At 40.7% G+C, this 22,482-nt stretch overlaps 2 protein-coding genes across 4 annotated transcripts in view; one reads left to right on the top strand and one right to left on the bottom strand.

The window, feature by feature from the left end:
- The window catches only part of LOC139478902 (phosphatase and actin regulator 1-like), an 83,350-nt gene that overhangs the window by 3,206 nt on the left and 57,662 nt on the right, over positions 1–22,482 (top strand). The window contains exon 2 of one of the 2 annotated variants that reach the window (XM_071261578.1): positions 5,720–5,761. In XM_071261578.1, coding sequence (XP_071117679.1) covers positions 5,720–5,761 — 42 coding nt within the window. Of the gene's footprint in view, positions 1–5,719; positions 5,762–16,382; positions 17,002–22,482 lie in introns of those variants that run through there. The other variant, XM_071261579.1, reaches the window with a different exon arrangement.
- LOC139478903 (syntenin-1-like) overlaps positions 1–22,482 on the bottom strand; it is a 39,623-nt gene that overhangs the window by 14,561 nt on the left and 2,580 nt on the right. The window lies entirely within an intron of this gene.

Here is a 22,482-nt window from a genome sequence, read left to right as displayed (position 1 = left end):
GCAGACAGTGGTGGTAATGCTTGCAGACAGTGGTGGTCATGCTTGCAAACAGTGGTTGTCATGCTTGCAGGCAGTGGTGGTCATGCTTGCAGACAGTGGTGGTCATGCTTGCAGACAGTGGTTGTCATGCTTGCAGGCAGTGGTGGTCATGCTTGCAGACAGTGGTTGTCATTCTTGCAGGCAGTGGTGGTCATGCTTGCAGACAGTGGTGGTCATGCTTGCAGACAGTGGTGGTCATGCTTGCAGACAGTGGTGGTCATGCTTGCAGACAGTGGTTGTCATGCTTGCAGACAGTGGTTGTCATGCTTGCAGACAGTGGTTGTCATGCTTGCAGGCAGTGGTGGTCATGCTTGCAGACAGTGGTGGTCATGCTTGCAGACAGTGGTTGTCATGCTTGCAGGCAGTGGTGGTCATGCTTGCAGACAGTGGTGGTCATGCTTGCAGGCAGTGGTGGTCATGCTTGCAGGCAGTGGTTGTCATGCTTGCAGGCAGTGGTGGTCATGCTTGCAGACAGTGGTGGTCATGCTTGCAGGCAGTGGTGGTCATGCTTGCAGACAGTGGTGGTCATGCTTGCAGGCAGTGGTGGTCATGCTTGCAGGCAGTGGTGGTCATGCTTGCAGGCAGTGGTTGTCATGCTTGCAGGCAGTGGTGGTCATGCTTGCAGGCAGTGGTGGTCATGCTTGCAGGCAGTGGTGGTCATGCTTGCAGACAGTGGTGGTCATGCTTGCAGGCAGTGGTGGTCATGCTTGCAGACAGTGTTTTAGGCTTGTTGATCCTATTGATTACTAAAGGACTTAATCAATATGGAACAGCACTGTTAATCATGGAAACTGATGTAGTTTTATTACATGGCAGTTGACGGCAAATTGACCTGAATGATATGACCTTGGCCACACCTTACTGTCTCTGTACCCAGTGCTTGTCATTGTATATTGGTCGGTGCCATGTACGTCGACTTGCCGGAACGTTCAACATCATTCAGAGAAAAAAGCACAGGCATTCTAATTGACTACTGCATTAGACAGAAGGGTTTTACTTGAGTGGGGTTGGTTCTTGTGACTGACACAATGATTCATTCCTTGCTGTTCCCAGGGTCTACAGACATTTTGTGTTCCCACTAAGAGAAAACTCAGAGTTTAAACTTCACCTGTTGCCCTGCTGAGAATATATAATGGTTGCAGTGCCCTGCTGAGAGTATATAATGGTCATAGTGCCCTGCTGAGAGTATATAATGGTCGCATTGCCCTGCTGAGAGTATATAATGGTTGCATTGCCCTGCTGAGAGTATATAATGGTTGCATTGCCCTGCTGAGAGTATAGACTGGTCCCAGTGTCCTGCTGAAACTATATAATGGTTGCAGTGCCCTGCTGAGAGTATATAATGGTTGCAGTGCCATGCTGAGAGTATATAATGGTTGCATTGCCCTGCTGAGAGTATATGATGGTTGCATTGCCCTGCTGAGAGTATATAATGGTTGCATTGCCCTGCTGAGAGTATAGACTGGTCCCAGTGCCCTGCTGAAACTATATAATGGTTGCAGTGCCCTGCTGAGAGTATATAATGGTCCCATTGCTCTGCTGAGAGTATATAATGATCTTATTGACCTGCTGAGAGTATAGACTGGTCCCAGTGCCCTGCTGAGAGTATATAATGGTCCCATTGCCCTGCTGAGAGTATATAATGGTCGTATTGCCCTGCTGAGAGTATATTATGGTTGTGGTGCCCTGCTGAGAGTATATAATGGTCCCATTGCCCTGCTGAGAGTATATAATGATCTTATTGACCTGCTGAGAGTATAGACTGGTTCCAGTGCCCTGCTGGGAGGATATTATGGTCCCATTGCCCTGCTGAGAGTATATAATGATCGTATTGGCCTGCTGAGAGTATAGACTGGTTCCAGTGCCCTGCTGAGAGTATATAATGGTCCCATTGCCCTGCTGAGAGTATATAATGATCTTATTGACCTGCTGAGAGTATAGACTGGTTCCAGTGCCCTGCTGGGAGTATATTATGGTCCCATTGCCCTGCTGAGAGTATATAATGATCGTATTGGCCTGCTGAGAGTATAGACTGGTTCCAGTGCCCTGCTGAGAGTATTTGATGGTCCCATTGCCCTGCTGAGAGTATATAATGATCTTATTGCCCTGCTGAGAGTATAGATTGGTCCCATTGCCCTGCTGAGAGTATATAATGATCTTATTGCCCTGCTGAGAGTATATTATGGTTGTGGTGCCTTGCTGAGAGTAGATAATGGTCCCCTTGCCCTGCTGAGAGTATATAATGATCTTATTGCCCTGCTGAGAGTATAGACTGGTTCCAGTGCCCTGCTGGGAGTATGTAATGGTCCCATTGCCCTGCTGAGAGTATATAATGATCTTATTGCCCTGCTGAGAGTATATAATGATCTTATTGGCCTGCTGAGAGCATATAATGGTTGCAGTGCCCTGCTGAGAGTATATAATGATCTTATTGCCCTGCTGAGAGTATAGACTGGTTCCAGTGCCCTGCTGGGAGTATATAATGGTCGCAGTGCCCTGCTGAGAGTATATAATGATCTTATTGCCCTGCTGAGAGTATAGACTGGTTCCAGTGCCCTGCTGGGAGTATATAATGGTCGCAGTGCCCTGCTGAGAGTATATAATGATCTTATTGGCCTGCTGAGAGTATAGACTGGTTCCAGTGCCCTATGGTTTCTCACAGTACTTTCCAAATAATTTCAATTATACCCTTTTCTGCGATGTCCCTCCTGCATGCTCATTGCTTACATTAATGCCTTGCTGCACTTGTCATTAATCATGTTAATATACACACTGAAATTGGTCTTGTTGAACCATAAATATATTTATAATAGACTTACAATAATCTGTTCATATTCTGACCTGAGACCCATTCACAAATCACTCATTAATCATGTTAATACCTAGGATAATCCAAAGTCTATGTTAGAACATGTGATGTAGGACCCTCCCCGAATCCATCCTGGGTGGTCGCCTGGATAGAGTGATTATTGATATGAAAATTGTATTATCAATAATATCATACATAAATTATTGTGGTGACTTGATATTGTTAATCATGTCAGTTGCCATGATTGCCAAAGACAGAAAGCAACTGTTTTTGTTATACCTTAAATGTGTTGATTTCTTTTGGACTATTGTCACTTCTTTGATATTTATCGACATTTTATTGATATCTTTTTCACGATTATAGATCTCTGTGACCTATATTGATACTATCTTGAAATTTCTAAACACTAAGTTAAAATTTTAAAATACTTTCTTGAAATTTCAAGAACACCAACTTGAAATTTCAAGATAATAACTTGAAATTTCAACTTAGTATGTATCTTGAAATTTCAACTTAGTATTTTGAAATTTCAACTAAGTATCTTAAAATTTCAAGATCATTGTCTTGAAATTTCACCTTATGTATCTTGAAATTTCAAGTTAGCATCTTGAAATTTCAAGTTAGCATCTTGAAATTTCTACTTAGTATCTTGAAATTTCAAGATACTAAGATAATTTTCTTAAAATTTCAACTTTGTATGTGTCTTGAAATTTCAACATAACATCTTGAAATTTTAAGAAAAAATCAAATGGTCCTAAAAGGCTTCCATAGATGTTGCTAATTTTTAGAGATATTTTGTCTGCACACAGTGGAAACTGTATTTGATTTTCGTTTTTTATGACTCGAATTATGTTGAAGTTAATGTTACTTGGTTATGTAGATATAGATATATATATAAAGGATATATATATCCTATTTTCGACCACTTATTAATCCACTGTGATTATTTAAAATATTAGCATTAGTATTAAGAAAAATTATATTAGCATGATTAGTATAATATTTATATATTTCTGTTTATTGTTGACTTTAGGAGGAATAATTCACGAGGATAATTATAGATTGTTTAGGAGATATGTTAACTAACATCACATATTCAATGTGATGACATGAAATAGCGACTGTTGTAAACGATGTTACAGTTTCTTGGCAAAAAGTATATTATTTATATTCCTGTGATTTCGTCAATTTCTCTGTCTTATTTCCGTTTGTAGTGAACACCGTATTAGAGACCAAGTACCCAATCAAATGAAATCAATATGGACTTTTTGAATAATTAGAAGTGACAGTTCATTATACAATGACTTCACCCTCTTGTTTAATTAGCAAAAATGAAGTCATTTATTTCACACAGAAGGCGGCATGTTTGCCATGTGCAGCATCCAGAAAATGTTTACGAGTAACCGGAAGTTGAAAATACTGTTGACATTCACAATGCGTTACATTTGAATGATTGCGTCACAGTTTTCAATTTTTATGGATAAATCTGGAAGCAAACATATCGTAGAATGTTCTCAAAAGCTAAATCCAACTTGCTGTTATGCCACAAGAAATAGTCAAAAGTCGTAATTCACACATGGTGGCCATTCTTGCACGTGGGTACGCTCATGAAAACTCTTCCACCAGTCCCGTCTTATCTAAAGGCTATGTGAATCTCATAAAAGATACGATCATTTGTGATCTGAAATTTATATTTTATTATGGAGAAAGAGTTGTAGATATATTCATTTAGTTTTTGTTTTGTCATCATTTCAAAATCGAAATTTTGCTTCTGTTTTGAAACTTAACCTGTGATTACCTTTTCTCCTCTTGATTTATGCACGAATGTGCATACATGTACGTCTTTGATTTCTGCTGAGATTTAAGTGGCAAAAAATATGTTAAATGACTTGGTGTTGTAGATCATAGAAAACGTTTTTCGTGCGCTGCCAAAGAGGTTAGGTTTCAAAAACAAACACTCATTTTGCCAATCAGATAAAAAATGTTTCGCACTCCACCATTGTCAGCTGATGCAAAGCCAGGAATTGGTTATGTACAGTAACTGTAAGAGATAGCATGCTATGTTGCGAGTATGCAAATCGCTGTTTTGATTTTTTTATTGACATTTTTAGGTACCTAGATAAATCTATTGAAAGATGCAGTGTTCCAACTTGCTTTGAAACTGCCAGTCCTGGTGGACTGGCAACTCTAAAAATTACCAGGCCCCATAATTTTTGTCTGTCCCAAATTTCAATAAATACAAAACGTATGAAAATTACCTGTTTTTAATTCTTTTAACATTGCAATGACATAATCTCTGACATAGTGTAGTTACATCTACATGTCATTCACAAAAAGTACAGTCCCAATTTTCTCCTTTTATATAATATTTTGAGACTAAGTCGCTGTAAATCTATATTTGACTCCAAAGCAAAGAGAAATGTTATTTCCTTGCAATAAAAATAAACTATTTCTAAGGTACGTTATTTGCCGGTCCTCGGTCATGCAGGGATTGGAAGTCACATGAATTACCGGTCCAAGCCTAATTTTACTGGTAAAAAACTGGCAATTACCGGTAAAGGGGAACACTGAAGATGTACGCGATTTTTGGTGTGATATCGATGACAATTATGCGAGAATAGAGAATATCGCGGAATCACAGCCTTAGTCCATTCCTGAACCTGTGGCATGGTACCTCAGTGGACAGGCATGATGAAATAGACAGTCTGGATTAGTAAAAGCAGCCACACAGACGCATGTGCATGCATTTTGCTATATAAGTGCAATAATCTTGAACATCACATTAATTCCCACTTCACCTGACTTCACCCGACTTCACCCGATTCCCTCCTGATCTAGAGTACATTGTACTTTGTGTTTTGTCTTTTACAGCAGACGCCAGCTGGAGCACCAACACAATTGGCCGAACTGAGAGTGAGTAGCCTCCCTTGCCTCATAGATCGACAACTTTAGAATGAAGTGAGCATGAGTAGCCTCCCTTGCTCCATAGATCTTCTGCTTACTGCTAGGGTTACAGCATGGAAGATTGCTCACATGGAGTTGTTTTCTGAGATGTTTGCCACATTGTCCTTTATGTCTCAGATGATGATTGACATAGACAAAAGGCAGGAAGGCAATCAATGTAAATAGAATTAATTTACATTGCCAGCATTTTGACTCACACTGATTGGATCGTTTGTTGTTTAACATAGCACTCGGCAATATTCCAACTATATGATGGGGGTCAGTAAATAATCGAGTCTGGTCCATCACATGACATCGTCTCAATCACATGACATCATCTCCATCACATGACATCGTCTCCATCACATAACTGTTATATCATCTCCATCACATGACATCATGTCCATCACATGACATCATCTCCATCACATGACATCATCTCCATCATATAACATCATCTCCATCATATAACATCATCTCCATCACATGACATCATCTCCATCACACTCCGTGGTCTAGTGGTAGAGCGTCCGCCCGGAGAGCAGGTCTGGAAATCGATCCTCAGCCGCGTCATACCAATAGACCATACCACATAACATCGTCTCCATAACATAACATCATCTCCATCACATGACATCATCTCCATCACATGACATCATCTCCATCCCATAACATCGTCTCAATCACATGACATCGTCTCCATCACATGACATCGTCACCATCACATAACATCGTCACCATCACATAACATCATCTCCATCACATGACATCGTCTCCATCACATGACATCATCTCCATCACATGACATCGTCTCCATCACATAACATCATCTCCATCACATGACATCATCTCCATCACATGACATCGTCTCCATCACATGACATCGTCTTCATCACATAACATCATCTCCTTTACATGACATCGTCTCCATCACATGACATCATCTCCATCACATGACATCATCTCCATCACATGACATCGTCTTCATCACATAACATCATCTCAATTACATGACATCGTCTCCATGTCCCTAACCATGCTAACTACAAAATAGAAACTTTTCATTCTCAAAGTTCAAAATGATTTCCACAGCGGCTCATTTCCGTGAAAACAGGCCAGTCTCTTCTTTTCAGAAACCACTGGACATATTGTTTTACATTTTCTGAGCATGGTCGTTATGAAAGTTGTTGTTGATAAGAAAGTAAGGTTTTAGAGCACTGTCAGGAGTGACATTAAAAGTCCAGTTTCCACCCTTGCTGAACTAGGCAGGAATTTCATGGCTCACCAATGGCTATTATGATTTACGTGCCTTCAATGTCCCTCCTATTAAATCTTAACTCATTCATTCACTATGTCCCTCCTATTGACCCGTCAGATTCCACCTCTCATATCACTTGCATTTGTTTCAAACAAAATGTTGGTACCCAGTCAGGATGATCTGATCGATAATCAAGATCTATAGTGTCATAAAATGGGTGTTATCTTGCGAAGTGCAATCATTAAAAACCTTTTTTTTTTAAATTCTGTCAACGCCCAGTTGGCGATACTCATGAATTACAAATTTTGCAATTGACTGAAATCAGCACAGCGTTGCCCTGTTTATGAACTGGATGTTGATTTTGTTACACATTATTTGTTTGATTCTAGACTTAGCCTAGACTCTAAATAAAACTCAGAAATTCCTGCCTAGTTTGGCAAGGGTGGAAACATGACTTTTATCGTAAGATAACTTCATTGCATCGGAAAGATGGAAATTGGGTACTTGTAATCAGTTAAATGTCTGATTGTGTCTTCTGTCAACCTCGATCCTGTCAACCTCCTGTCACAATTTACATCCTGCAACCCAATGTAATATTATATCCTGTTACAGTGTTGTAGTTCATGGGAGATAACTCTGGATGGTCTAGCATCCCCACCCACACATTCTGTGCTGAGTTGTGTCATGTTGTTTGCCTCCATGGAAGCGTCTTCTTTTTTCAGATTGCTGCACTGCATATGTTGACAATCACAAATCTACATTCTAACCTGGGAATAGAAATACACATTTCCCAGTTTTCATAATTACTTTTTTTTAGCATCATTTATGTTCATTGCCGTGTCCCAACATTCAGATCGAGACAGAAACTGACATCAGTTTTATGTTTGAGTTGTTTGATCTCCTTTGTTTTCAGAGCTTCAGTTTGAGAGACTAAATGTGTGTTGTTGCGGCCGTTGAGATAGGGATATGCAAGACTGACATAAAGTCTTTGAAATAATTTATCACAAGATAAATGTCTCTCCTCTACGATTAGGACAAATAATTTTTCTGATGCTGATTTCATATGTCAAATAGAGCAAGATTTGCTTTTATATCAATCTAGATTGATTTTGTTTCCATAAAATATAACTATTCCACAGTCATGGTTGATGTTTGTTGTTGCAACCATTGAGATGGGGATGAAGGAGCAATTACTGAGTGGACATCTCCAGGTTCTAGTTTACAGACCAGGCTTGTGTTTGTCAGCAGACTTTGTGACACTCTGAGTCGGTGTTGAGTTGACTTCTGGGTCCTGTGCATATTTGTCAGTGCTGTTGTATCTTCGCTATTGATTTTGTAAACATATCATGTTGTTTTCACACTTTGTCAAACTTGCTGAGACTGCCTGGGGATTATTTCGAAGTGCAAATCTCCTACATATAGTAGATACTAGTGAGTTCAGTCAGCAGATACAAGTGAATCTATTCTTGTCAGTAGATACTAGCGAATATATTCCAGTCAGTAGATACTAGTGAATATATTCAGGTCAGCAGATACTAGTGAATATATTCAGGTCAGGAGATATAGCGAATATATTCCAGTCAGTAGATCAACTAGCGAATCTATTCCAGTCAGTAGACACTTTAAGTGAATCTATTCCAGTCAGTAGATCCTAGCAAATTCTGTTAGTAGATACTAGCAAAACAACTCTCTTCACTGCCACATTCTTGTGTGACTATACTTCCAGAGACACTGTAACCCCCTAACTGCCACATTCTTGTGTGACTATACTTCCAGAGACACTGTAAACCCCTAACTGCCACATTCTTGTGTGACTATACTTCCAGAGACACTGTAACCCCTTAACTGCCACATTCTTGTGTGACTATACTTCCAGAGACACTGTAAACCCCTAACTGCCACATTCTTGTGTGACTACACTTCCAGAGACACTGTAACCCCCTAACTGCCACATTCTTGTGTGACTACACTTCCAGAGACAGTGTAACCCCCTTACTGCCACATTCTTGTGTGACTACACTTCCAGAGACACTGTAAACCCCTAACTGCCACATTCTTGTGTGACTACACTTCCAGAGACAGTGTAAACCCCTTACTGCCACATTCTTGTGTGACTACACTTCCAGAGACACTGTAAACCCCTAACTTCCACATTCTTGTGTGACTACACTTCCAGAGACAGTGTAACCCCCTTACTGCCACATTCTTGTGAGACTACACCTCCAGAGACACTGTAAACCCCTAACTGCCACATTCTTGTGTGACTACACTTCCAGAGACACTGTAAACCCCTAACTGCCACTCTGGCATCTAGCTGATCTACAACATTATTCATTCCAGTCAAACTGTGGACATCACTCTTACGACGACAACCTGCATTGTCTGACCTGGTCTCTGACCCCATATTGCCCCGAGGTACAGGGCCTGTGTTCCCCTATTGTTCTATATGACCTCATGCTGTGGATGCTCCGTCAGAGATTAGTCTGGGTAGGCCTTGCACCCACTCAGTAAACAGGTGCTTGGAATAACTTGCTAATGAGTAAGAAGATCTTGAAATAAACAGTGCCACTATTCAAGCAGATACATGCAATAACATCACCTGATGAAGGAGCAAGAAGTCGCCCTGAAACATTGTGCATATACCGTAGTCGACGTAATAAGAGCCCCGCTCTAATAAGCGCCCACGGCGATATTTGCTGATATATTGGCTAGTGAACAAGCCCAATTTGCATCCCTTTCGATTGATCAATGTACACAAGACTTATTTATTCGGTATAATACGCACCCGTGTGTTATATGCACCCTTATTTATGGGCAATTAAAATCTGAAAAAATACATCTGTCGTACATAAACATTTCAGTCTGTCAGCATAAACAACAAAATTTATCTTTCAACTATGTTTTTTTTCCACCAAAATAATATTCTAATAAGAGCCCCCTATTTCTAATTTTGAGAGCGCCCTGGGCGCTTATTACGTCGAATACGGTATGTATGATAAGCAAGGTGTTATCCTACTCCATGTCATGTATATTTGTATAGCTGTGATTACATGAAGTGATCCTCTCCCTCCACATCGTACAGTTGTCTACATAAGGGATATAAGCATGTAGCAATGCATGTGAGTTAGTAGCCTTGCTCCAAGGCTGTACTTAGAAAAAAGTGTCTGTGGATGTGTAGTAAATCTATCCTCCTAATAGGCAAGTCTAGATACAGTCAAGTCCCATTAATCCAGCATTGTTGGTTGCATATGATTATTTTGGATGAACGAGTATGAAATTAGGTAGTATCAGCGGTTCGTGATTGAAAATCAGTTAACTACATGAAAGATAACGATTCAAACACGTATTAAATAAAAGGAAAAAGGAAATATTTATATTGTTATGTTACATTGTTAGTGGAATATGTTTTCTGATCATGGAACTTCTAAAGTTTAACACAAAACTACTGTTATGGACTGTATGTACTGATTCAAACTACTTATTTAAGCATTGTCTGGAATGGAATTCGCCAATTTGAAACTAGTACAGCAATGCTTAAGAAAGCTGCTTTCTTAGTGGCTAATGTCGACTTCCTGTTAGTAATTTCATTGGTCAGTTAAAGTTCGCGAAATGTCGTTCTGACGTGTCCAGTAATGGGATGTCCTCAGCAGTAGCAAGGACTTGTATCCGATTTTAATGAGATTGAGGTAATCTAGGCATGTGACTAATCCTGTTTTGTTTATTAAAAGCAGTAATTGTTTATTGTGAAGCAAGTTTATCTCTATAGCTGAGAAATATGCAGCTTCTCACCGACCTGTCTCGCATCAAAACACGGGGCTGTGTACTCACGGGCAGATGACCACGGAGTACCCTGATCACCGTGCCGGATTAACGAGACTGATTAATAAGTGATCTCAGCAATTCGTTGCGAATTAGGTGTGTCCGTGTCGGAGTGTGAGACTGTCGGATTAATGGGTCTAAATAGCACTGATTTAATTGATTCCAGTCAGTACTGTTGGATAAAGCCGATTGTCAGATTAACAAGTGTCGGATTAACGAGACTTGACTGTATGTGGACAGTCCAGTCTCTTATCTTCTTATTATTTACATAATCTAGAACTTATGATTTAAACTAATAATTATTGCCTTAGATACTTGTGCAAGTCTGCTGAGTTAGCTGCAATACATTTTGTCCAATACAATACTTTTTTATATACTTTGAAAAACCAGGGGATACTGCAATCAGCCTGTCCTACATCTGTCCTCCATCCGTATTCTGTTGAATATACCTGGGGACAGATCAGTCTAGCGCTGAACTGGTGCCTTTTGAGGTTTTGGCTTTTTGAAATTAGTGAACAGCCTGATCAGCCTTACTCAGCCTCTAAGGAGCGACCATTTTGGTGGCCAAATGTGACTTAAATCTATGATTGGTGACCTAAATTTATCTACTGCTTGCCACTTGGCTACCTAAATGTCAACATAATTGGTGACAATATCTTTTTAGGATATCTGTTGGCTTCTAAAACTGATGCAGGGGGCATGTTTACTGATGCTGGGGACATGTTTGCTGACACAGGCTTCACTAATAGAAATGTGACAGTTAGGGTGATTACTTTTGGGGGTCCCTCAGCTGGGGAAGATAGCAGCCGTGTGTGCTTGCTGTATCAGATTAGATTAGAAAGAAGAGTTCACAATGACATGTATTTACAACTGTGACTCAAGGCGAAATGAGTCATCTGACGTTAGTCATGTAATTAGTGGAAGCAGGATGGAATCTGTGTTAGAAGTGTCACCCCATTGTCTCCTCTTGTTAGAGTGTTGGAGGGATTCCTCCAGTGTAGCCTTTATACACCAGGGATTCCTCCAGTGTAGCCTTTATACACCAGGGATTCCTCAAGTGTAGCCTTTATACACCAGGGATTCCTCCAGTGTAGCCTTTATACACCAGGGATTCCTCTAGTGTAGCCTAAATACACCAGGGATTCCCTCCAGTGTAGCCTAAATACACCAGGGATTCCCTCCAGTGTAGCCTAAATACACCAGGGATTCCCTCCAGTGTAGCCTAAATACACCAGGGATTCATCCAGTGTAGCCTAAATACACCAGGGATTCCCTCCAGTGTAGCCTGTATACACCAGGGATTCCTCCAGTGTAGCCTAAATACACCAGGGATTCCTCCAGTGTAGCCTTTATACACCAGGGATTCCTCCAGTGTAGCCTTAATATACCGGGGAGTCCTCCAGTGTAGCCTAAATACACCAGGGATTCCCTCCAGTGTAGCCTAAATACACCAGAGACTCCTCCAGTGTAGCTTAAATACACCAGGGATTCCTCCAGTGTAGCCTTTATACACCGGGGATTCCTCCAGTGTAGCCTTTATACACCGGGGATTCCTCCAGTTTAGCCTAAATACACCGGGGATTCTTCCAGTGTATATCCTGAATATACGAGGGATTCCTCCAGTGTAGACTAAATACACCAGGGATTCCTCCAGTGTATATCCTGAATATACCAGGGATTTCTCCAGTGTAGCCTAAATACACCAGGGATTCCTCCAGTGCAGCCGAATACACCAGGGATTCTTCCAGTGTATATCCTGAATATACCAGGGATTCATCCAGTGTATATCCTGAATACACCAGGGATTCATCCAGTGTATATCCTGAATACATCAGGGATTCATCCTGTGTAGCCTAAATACACCAGGGATTCATCCAGTGTAGCCTAAATACACCAGGGATTCCTCCAGTGTAGCCTAATACACCAGGGATTCTTCCAGTGTAGCCTAAATACACCAGGGATTCCTCCAGTGTAGCCTAAATACACCAGGGATTCCTCCAGTGTAGCCTAAATACACCAGGGATTCCTCCAGTGTAGCCTAAATATACCAGGGATTCCTCCAGTGCAGCCTAAATACACCAGGGATTCTTCCAGTGTAGCCTAAATACACCAGGGATTCCTCCAGTGTTGCATAAATACACCAGGGATTCCTCCAGTGTAGCCTAAATACACCAGGGATTCCTCCAGTGTCGCATAAATACACCAGGGATTCCTCCAGTGTTGCCTAAATACACCAGGGAATCCTCCAGTGTATATCTTGAATACACCAGGGATTCCTCCAGTGTAGCCTAATACACCAGGGATTCCTCCAGTGTAGCCTAAATACACCAGGGATTCCTCCAGTGTAGCCTAAATACGCCAGGGATTCCTCCAATGTAGCCTAAATACACCAGGGATTCCTCCAGTGTATATCCTGAATATACCAGGGATTCCTCCAGTGTAGCCTAAATACACCAGGGATTCCGCCAGTGTATATCCTGATTATACCAGGGATTCCTCCAGTGCAGCCTAAATACACCAGGGATTCCTCCAATGTAGCCTAAATACACCAGGGATTCTTCCAGTGTATATCCTGAATACACCAGGGATTCCTCCAGTGTAGTCTAAATACACCAGGGATTCCTCAAGTGAAGTGTCTCAGTGTATGAAGCAGACCGTACACTCTGTGACTAACCTTGCCCATAAGAAACATGTCATTCATTGGAACACACCAGTTGACACTCACTTGCTCCATTGCTAGGGGTTCCTTTATTATTGCCACTATTATTTTACCAGGCTCCAATACCTAAAAGTGACATGTTTGACCAATCAAGACTAAGCCCTATTTATTCCCCGGTGAGAGTTAAGTGGGACATTTCACAAACTTATGGTCACAGAGTTTGGTCCACTTCGTAAAGGGATTGAGTTTATCTAAGACAATGATGAGTCAACTGCAGTGATTGTTATTGATAGTGTATATTGTTACTGCTACCACCTAGGTGGGGCACGTCATAGCACAACAGGCCTGTTCTACTACATGTGGACATTGAACACCAAGGATGATATGAAGTGTATTGCGTATTGATTGTGAATACTCAGGATTATAAGTATGAAGTGTATTGCCCATTGATTGTGAACACTGAGGATAGTATGAAGTGTATTGCCTATTGATTGTGAACACCAAGGATGATATGAAGTGTATTGCCCATTGATTGTGAATACTGAGGATTATAAGTATGAAGTGTATTGCCCATTGATTGTGAACACTGAGGATAGTATGAAGTGTATTGCCCATTGATTGTGAATACTGAGGATAGTATGAAGTGTATTGCCTATTGATTGTGAACACTGAGGATAGTATGAAGTGTATTGCCCATTGATTGTGAATACTGAGGATAGTATGAAGTGTATTGCCTATTGATTGTGAATACTGAGGATAGTATGAAGTGTATTGCCTATTGATTGTGAACACTGAGGATAGTATGAAGTGTATTGCCTATTGATTGTGAACACTGAGGATAGTATGAAGTGTATTGCCTATTGATTGTGAACACTGAGGATAGTATGAAGTGTATTGCCTATTGATTGTGAACACTGAGGATAGTATGAAGTGTATTGCCTATTGATTGTGAACACTGAGGATAGTATGAAGTGTATTGCCTATTGATTGTGAACACTGAGGATAGTATGAAGTGTATTGCCCATTGATTGTGAATACTGAGGATAGTATGAAGTGTATTGCCCATTGATTGTGAACACTGAGGATAGTATGAAGTGTATTGCCCATTGATTGTGAACACTGAGGATAGTATGAAGTGTATTGCCCATTGATTGTGAACACTGAGGATAGTATGAAGTGTATTGCCTATTGATTGTGAATACTGAGGATAGTATGAAGTGTATTGCCCATTGATTGTGAACACTGAGGATAGTATGAAGTGTATTGCCTATTGATTGTGAATACTGAGGATAGTATGAAGTGTATTGCCTATTGATTGTGAACACTGAGGATAGTATGAAGTGTATTGCCCATTGATTGTGAACACTGAGGATAGTATGAAGTGTATTGCCTACTGATTGTGAACACGAAGAATGATATGAACTATATTGCCTACTGAATCTAAATACAGAGGATAACATGAAGTATATTGCCTACTGAATCTAAATACAGAGGAAAACATGAAGTATATTGCCTACTGAATCTAAATACAGAGGATAACATGAAGTATATTGCCTACTGAATCTTAACACAGAGGATAACATGAAGTATATTGCCTACTGAATCTAAATACAGAGGATAACATGAAGTGTATTGCCTACTGATTGTGAACACAAAGAATTATATGAAGTATATTGCCTACTGAATCTAAATACAGAGGATAACATGAAGTATATTGCCTACTGAATCTAAACACAGAGGATAACATGAAGTATATTGCCTACTAAATCTAAATACAGAGGATAACATGAAGTGTATTGCCTACTGATTGTTAACACAAAGAAAGATATGAAGTATATTGCCTACTGAATCTAAACACAGAGGATAACATGAAGTGTATTGCCTACTGATTGTTAACACAAAGAATGATATGAAGTATATTGCCTACTGATTGTGAACACTGATTTGCCATGAATCTATTGCCTACTGATTGTGAATGCTGTGGATGACACAAAGTATAGTGCCTACTGATTATGAACAAGGGTTTATCCCTGTAGTAGATATTTTAGCCAACCAGGATGCTAACTCTGCCACAAAGAGATGAAAAACATACCTGAATCACTTATCTTCAAAGCCACCTGAATCAATTATCATTAGAAACCACCTATAGCAATTACAAAAATCACCAGAATCTATTATCATTGTGAACCACCTGAATCAATTGTCATCAGAAACCACCTGAATCAATTATCATCAAAAACCACCTGAATCAATTATCATCGAAAGCCACCTGAATCAATTGTCATTATAAACCACCTGAATCATTTATTATTATAAAACATCTGAATGGATGATCATCATGTGGAATGATTAAGATAACTAAGAAAACAAAACTTTTTCAACATCTAAATATTTTACATGTATCATGTTTTTTGTGAAAATATTAAAACTTTAGGGAATTCAATATTAATTGAGATTTAGTTTGCCACCATTGTGATGAAGTAAGGGATGTCCCTACTGTGGAGTGCATTCCCCCTGTGAACTAGACAGTGATCTGTTCCCGTTGTGTAGACAAGTAATGAGTAATTTAATTCCAACATTGCCCGTATTCCCTACACCCGTCAGTTGGAAGAGAAGTAGTGGTTCAGTGTGTCATGGTCCCGGCCGACACCTGCATGCTGTAGACTACATGCAACCTACCTGTGTCAGTGCTCAGGTGTTCTCTTACTTCCTGTACATTGGTACACTTGTGGCATGCACAGTCCCTGCAGGGCTAGCCATGGTCAGAGGGTGAGCCATGGCAGCTAGACATGGGAGCATACAAAGGCAGTTGAGCGTGGCCAGCACTACATTCCAGCCCAGAGCGTGACCTACCTCGGCTGTAGTGGATGCTCCTATCTCTGTCTGACTCTCCCTCTACCATTCAACCTCGCTACAGCGAGCAACACTGGTCATGTGACCTGATTCAACCAACCCTTCGAAGATGACATTTACCCCGAGGGTGTAGTGACTAACAGTGGACAGTACAAGGTGTACGACAGTTTGTTTTGTCAGTCATTTGGCCAGTGTCCTGTGCTGATCCCTGTCTGCTATGAGATAACACAGTGTATACTGACTGGGCCGCACAGAGTTTTACAAGTGGGGGAGGGCTGTGTTTATTATTGGATTGCTTGTCTACCAGGCAGCTGACTACGGGCGGCACTACGGAGGTGGAGGGAGATTCCGACAGCCAGGTATATCCTGGCTTGGACAACTCCTGTGAGGACTTGGGACAAGGGAATACCCCCGAGACCTCTGTTGAGTTGGAACAAGGGGATACCCCCGAGACCTCTGTTGGTTTGGGACAAGGGGACACGCCCAATGCCTCAGTGGACTCGGGGCTTGGGTGTACCCCTACCACCTCCATTGCCTCAGGCCCAGTGGATACCCCAAACTCTTCCACAACAGTGATCAGCAGAATCATGGTCAGACTTAGACGAAGAAGGAAAAGAAAAGGTAGGCTGTTCTGTTTTCCTCCCTCTACAAGCACCTGTTGATTGAAGGGGTGAGAATACCAATGTGCTAGTGTTTACATGCCACTCTGGGTACAGATCCACTGTAGCAGTGCCACATTTGTCAGGTGATATGCAGGTAGCTGCCGTGTTCTCTCCACTTGTGTAATTACTGCAACAATCGTGAGGCTGAGAGTTTGCCCACCTGGTTGTGGGATGATCTGTAGTATTGTGCTGCATTCCTAGGTATGCAGCTTCAGGCTCTCCCTATACCCTCCCTCTGCATGTTTACCCCGTCTCACACAGGGCACGTATTTACACATGTCATCACAAAGTTACTCCTGCATTTAAATAGTTTGACATATCACGATTAGTGATTTCTGTTTGCATATAAAGGAAACACATGTTTAGCTAAGTATGTAACCTCATTTTCACAAGTATATTTCTGAAGATTGGTATCTATGGAAAAAGAAGCTTATAGTATTAATGGCATACATGGTATATAGACATGACTTGTGGGGATAGATAGAAGACTGTATACATGGTATATAGAATTCAAGGATGGATAGAAGACTGTATACATGGTATGTAGACATGCAGGTTAGATACAAGACTGTGTACATGGTATATAGACATGCAAGATAGATAGAAGGATGTACGTGGTATATAGACATGCAGGGTAGATAGAAGATTATACACGGTACAGGGCTCGAAATTAACCGTATTTTGCGTGCCATCGCACGCCTAAAATAAAAATGGCATGGCTAAATCATCATCTTCGTGCCTCGATGGCACGCTTGGAAAATAGGAATTAATAACCTACCTTTGCCATATAAGGCATATTTTAATGATAAATATAAATCTCGGCAGAAATAAATTAACTCTTAAAACACTGTAGGCAGGTTTTCCGGCCAAGCCGTAGTCACGTCAAAATAGTATATATTTTTATGGACCTACCTGTAATATCATTTATTTATTAAATCTATCACATTTCACAATGTCTGAAATACGTATTCCATTTCAATTTATCATTTTTAATCGATAAATTAAAAAACTATTCACTATTTGCCGGGATGTTATTGAAAATAAAATTCTCGGACACACATTTCGACAACAGGTACACATCGAACATTTCAAAGAGCAAAATATAGACGTTTTAAACAAATCTTTAAGTATATTATACAAAGTAATAAATAAAATCAACAAAAATATATCCAAAAGTCATCAAAATTACATCTAAGTTATTATTTCCATCCTTTCGTGCAATCGCGTGTAATGTAAGTCAAATGACACCTCGGCTTTCGTCGCCTTGAATTCTCGGCTCGGACAGGATGTTTAATGTAAAAATATATGCATGAAAAATCTTTGTCACAGCTCTTAACCTAGCACGATACATTCACGAAGTTCCATGTTTTTAATATATATCGTGATTTCCTGCTTAACAAAAACTTTCGCCAACTTCTGAAATTTATCAAACACAAGCTTGGTATCACAGCTGTAATTTGATTGGCTGCCTTATGTCACATGCTCAAAATTGGCCAATCACGAAACTTGTAGCTGATTTCGGCAAGAAAGTGTCATTAGAAACCAATTTTAATCCAATAAAATCTCTTGTTATAACTACGAAAAAAAACAGTCGATGTAGCGTGCGTACGAGCATGTAGATGAAGAAATAAGCTTACCAGCGATGTGTCATATGCCATTCTTGACGAACGTGTTATTCATACAAAGCCTCGAAAACGGGGGGAATTTCTTCATGTTACTGAGCGGTCAGCCGCTGTTATCGGGAAATGGGTGATGACAGAAACTATTTATAATTCTTTTTAAAATGATTTTCCAATTAGATCTACGTAAACAATGAAAATAAAACAGAAATAGGTAGATCTAAGTGGATTTTACTTCAGATGGGGCTTGTCTGTCACAGTCATTAAATGGAAGTCAGTGAAGTAAGTTTGTAACTCACTTTAACTTGAATAAATCACTTACTATTAAGATCACAGATGTCTCACTTACTTACAATTACATGAATTTATTAACATTTTGATTGAACTGCTGACAGAGAGAAACAAATAAACAACAGACACTTTAATGGTTGTTAAAAATTTTAATGCTGAAATGTAACAAATAATTGGCTGGGCACCCCATGATTTCCCAAGGCACACCTAAATTTTATACCTTGTGCCTTGTGGCACACTTGGCAAAAATTGCATTTCTAGCCCTGTGGTATATAGACATGCAGGATAGATAGAAGGATGTACATGGTATATAGACATGCAGGATAGATAGAAGGATGTACATGGTATATAGACATGCAGGGTAGATAGAAGACTATACATGGTATATAGAGTGAGTGAATGAGTATGGTTTTACGCCGCTTTTAGCAATACTCCAGCAATATCACAGAGGGGGACCCAGAAATGAGCTTCACACATTGTAGCCATGTCGGGAATCGAACCCAGGTCTTCGGCGTGACGAGCAAACGCTTTAACCATTAGGCTACCCGACCGCCCCTGGTATATAGACATGCAGGATAGATAGAAGGATGTACGTGGTATATAGACATGCAGGATAGATAGAAGGATGTACATGGTATATAGACATGCAGGATAGATAGAAGACTATACATGGTATATAGACATGGGGGATATATAGAAGGCTGTATACATGGTATATAGACATGCAGGATAGATAGAAGGATGTACATGGTATATAGACATGCAGGATAGATAGAAGACTACATGGTATATAGACATGGGGGATATATAGAAGGCTGTATACATGGTATATAGACATGCAGGATAGATAGAAGGATGTACGTGGTATATAGACATGCAGGATAGATAGAAGACTGTGTACGTGGTATATAGACATGCAGGATAGATAGAAGACTACATGGTATATAGACATGGGGGATATATAGAAGGCTGTATACATGGTATATAGACATGCAGGATAGATAGAAGGATGTACGTGGTATATAGACATGCAGGATAGATAGAAGACTGTGTACATGGTATATAGACATGCAGGATAGATAGAAGACTACATGGTATATAGACATGGGGGATATATAGAAGGCTGTATACATGGTATATAGAGATGCAGGATAGATAGAAGACTACATGGTATATAGACATGGGGGATATATAGAAGGCTGTATACATGGTATATAGACATGCAGGATAGATAGAAGACTGTGTACATGGTATATAGACATGGGGGATATATAGAAGGCTGTATACATGGTATATAGACATGCAGGATAGATAGAAGACTACATGGTATATAGACATGGGGGATATATAGAAGGCTGTATACATGGTATATAGACATGCAGGATAGTTAGAAGGATGTACATGGTATATAGACATGCAGGATAGATAGAAGACTACATGGTATATAGACATGGGGGATATATAGAAGGCTGTATACATGGTATATAGACATGCAGGATAGATAGAAGACTGTGTACATGGTATATAGACATGGGGGATAGATAGAAGACTGTATACATGGTATATAGACATGCAGGATAGATAGAAGGATGTACATGGTATATATCCATGCAGGGTAGATAGAAGACTACTCATGGTATATAGACATGCAGGATAGATAGAAGACGGTATACATGGTATATAGACATGATAAGGATAGATAGAAGATGATATACATGGTATATAGACATGTAGGATAGACAGAAGTGAGTGGATGCTTTCACAATGATTCTCCACTGTCATTGAGTGATCTCCAATAGACATGTATTTGTTTATCTAGGCATAGATCATATTAATGATGTAATAGCTGATTTATGACAGTGCACCTAGCAATCTGCTTTTTGTCTGTCATGTGACCATGTCATTAGATATACCTACATTTTTTATTGCAAGAGAATTAATCTTTAATCAGAGACTCTGAGCACACCATCCTGAGTGAACTGCTCCCTGATTATAGTGAATTGTTTTCCTGGGAATATGTATCAGGTTGAAGGGGGGTTTGTAGCTGAAGGGGAAGACAACCCTAGAAGGAGGGTTTGTAACTCTAGGGAAAGATCCTAGAAGAGGGTTTTGTAACCCCCCTTCTAGGGGTCCCCCCCATACAGTTACAAACCCTCCTTCTAGGGTCCCCCCCCCCCCCCCCCCCCCCTACAGTTAGAAGAAGGGGGTTTGTAACTCTAGGGGTAGATGCTAGAAGGGGGGGGATAGGGGGGGGGGGGGATGGGTTAACTGTAGGGGGAGAAGCTAGAAGGAGGGTTTGTAACTCAAGGAGAAGACCCTAGAAGTAGGATTTGTAACTGTAGATGGAGACCCTAGAAGGAGGATATTTGTAACTGTAGATGGAGACCCTAGAAGGAGGGTTTCTAGCTGTAGATGGAGACCCTAGAAGGAGGGTTTCTAACTGTAGATGGAGACCCAAGAAGGAGGATATTTGTAACTGTAGATGGAGACCCTAGAAGGAGGGTTTCTAGCTGTAGATGGAGACCCTAGAAGGAGGGTTTCTAACTGTAGATGGAGACCCTAGAAGGAGGGTTTCTAACTGTAGATGGAGACCCAAGAAGGAGAATATTTGTAACTGTAGATGGACACCCTAGAAGGAGGGTTTCTAACTGTAGATGGAGACCCTAGAAGGAGGGTTTCTAACTGTAGATGGAGACCCTAGAAGGAGGATATTTGTAACTGTAGATGGAGACCCTAGAAGGAGGGTTTCTAGCTGTAGATGGAGACCCTAGAAGGAGGGTTTCTAACTGTAGATGGAGACCCAAGAAGGAGGATATTTGTAACTGTAGATGGAGACCATAGAAGGAGGGTTTCTAGCTGTAGATGGAGACCCTAGAAGGAGGGTTTCTAACTGTAGATGGAGACCCTAGAAGGAGAATATTTGTAACTGTAGATGGAGACCCTAGAAGGAGAATATTTGTAACTGTAGATGGAGATCCTAGAAGGGGTTTGTAACTGTAGGGGGAGACCTTAGAAGGAGGGTTTGTAAGTGAAGGATAAAACACGTTCCGAGGTTTTGGTTGAAAATGTAAACTCGCCTGGGAGGGAAGATCCTAAGGGCCAGGCGGGTTTACATTTTCAACCAAAACCTCGGATAAGTTTTTTATCTGACTTATAAACCGACAAAGTTAATTCTAATTGAGATATGCAATAACGAGGATCTATATATGCGATATAACGAGACTATAAACGCATCCGTGAGCTTTGTTGAGTGACGACTACAGGTGTCATGCATGTGCTGGTCGTGCACGCACGCATTGCCCGTGAACGTATGTATGAGCGGGTGGGTGGGGAGGGTGTGACTGTTAGGGAAGACCCTAGAAGGGGGGATTAACTGTAGGCAGAGACCCTAGAAGGGGGGTGGGTGTAACTGTAGGCAGAGACCCTAGAAGGGGGGGTGGGTGTAACTGTTGGCAGAGACCCTAGAAGGAGGGTGGGTGTAACTGTAGGCAGAGACCCTAGAAGGGGGGTGGGTGTAACTGTAGGTGGAG

This window comes from Haliotis cracherodii, unplaced genomic scaffold, assembly GCF_022045235.1.
Source record: "Haliotis cracherodii isolate W230 unplaced genomic scaffold, xgHalCrac1.p SCAF_4, whole genome shotgun sequence".
NCBI lineage: Eukaryota > Metazoa > Mollusca > Gastropoda > Lepetellida > Haliotidae > Haliotis > Haliotis cracherodii.
This window is presented reverse-complemented; position numbering and strand designations above follow the sequence as displayed.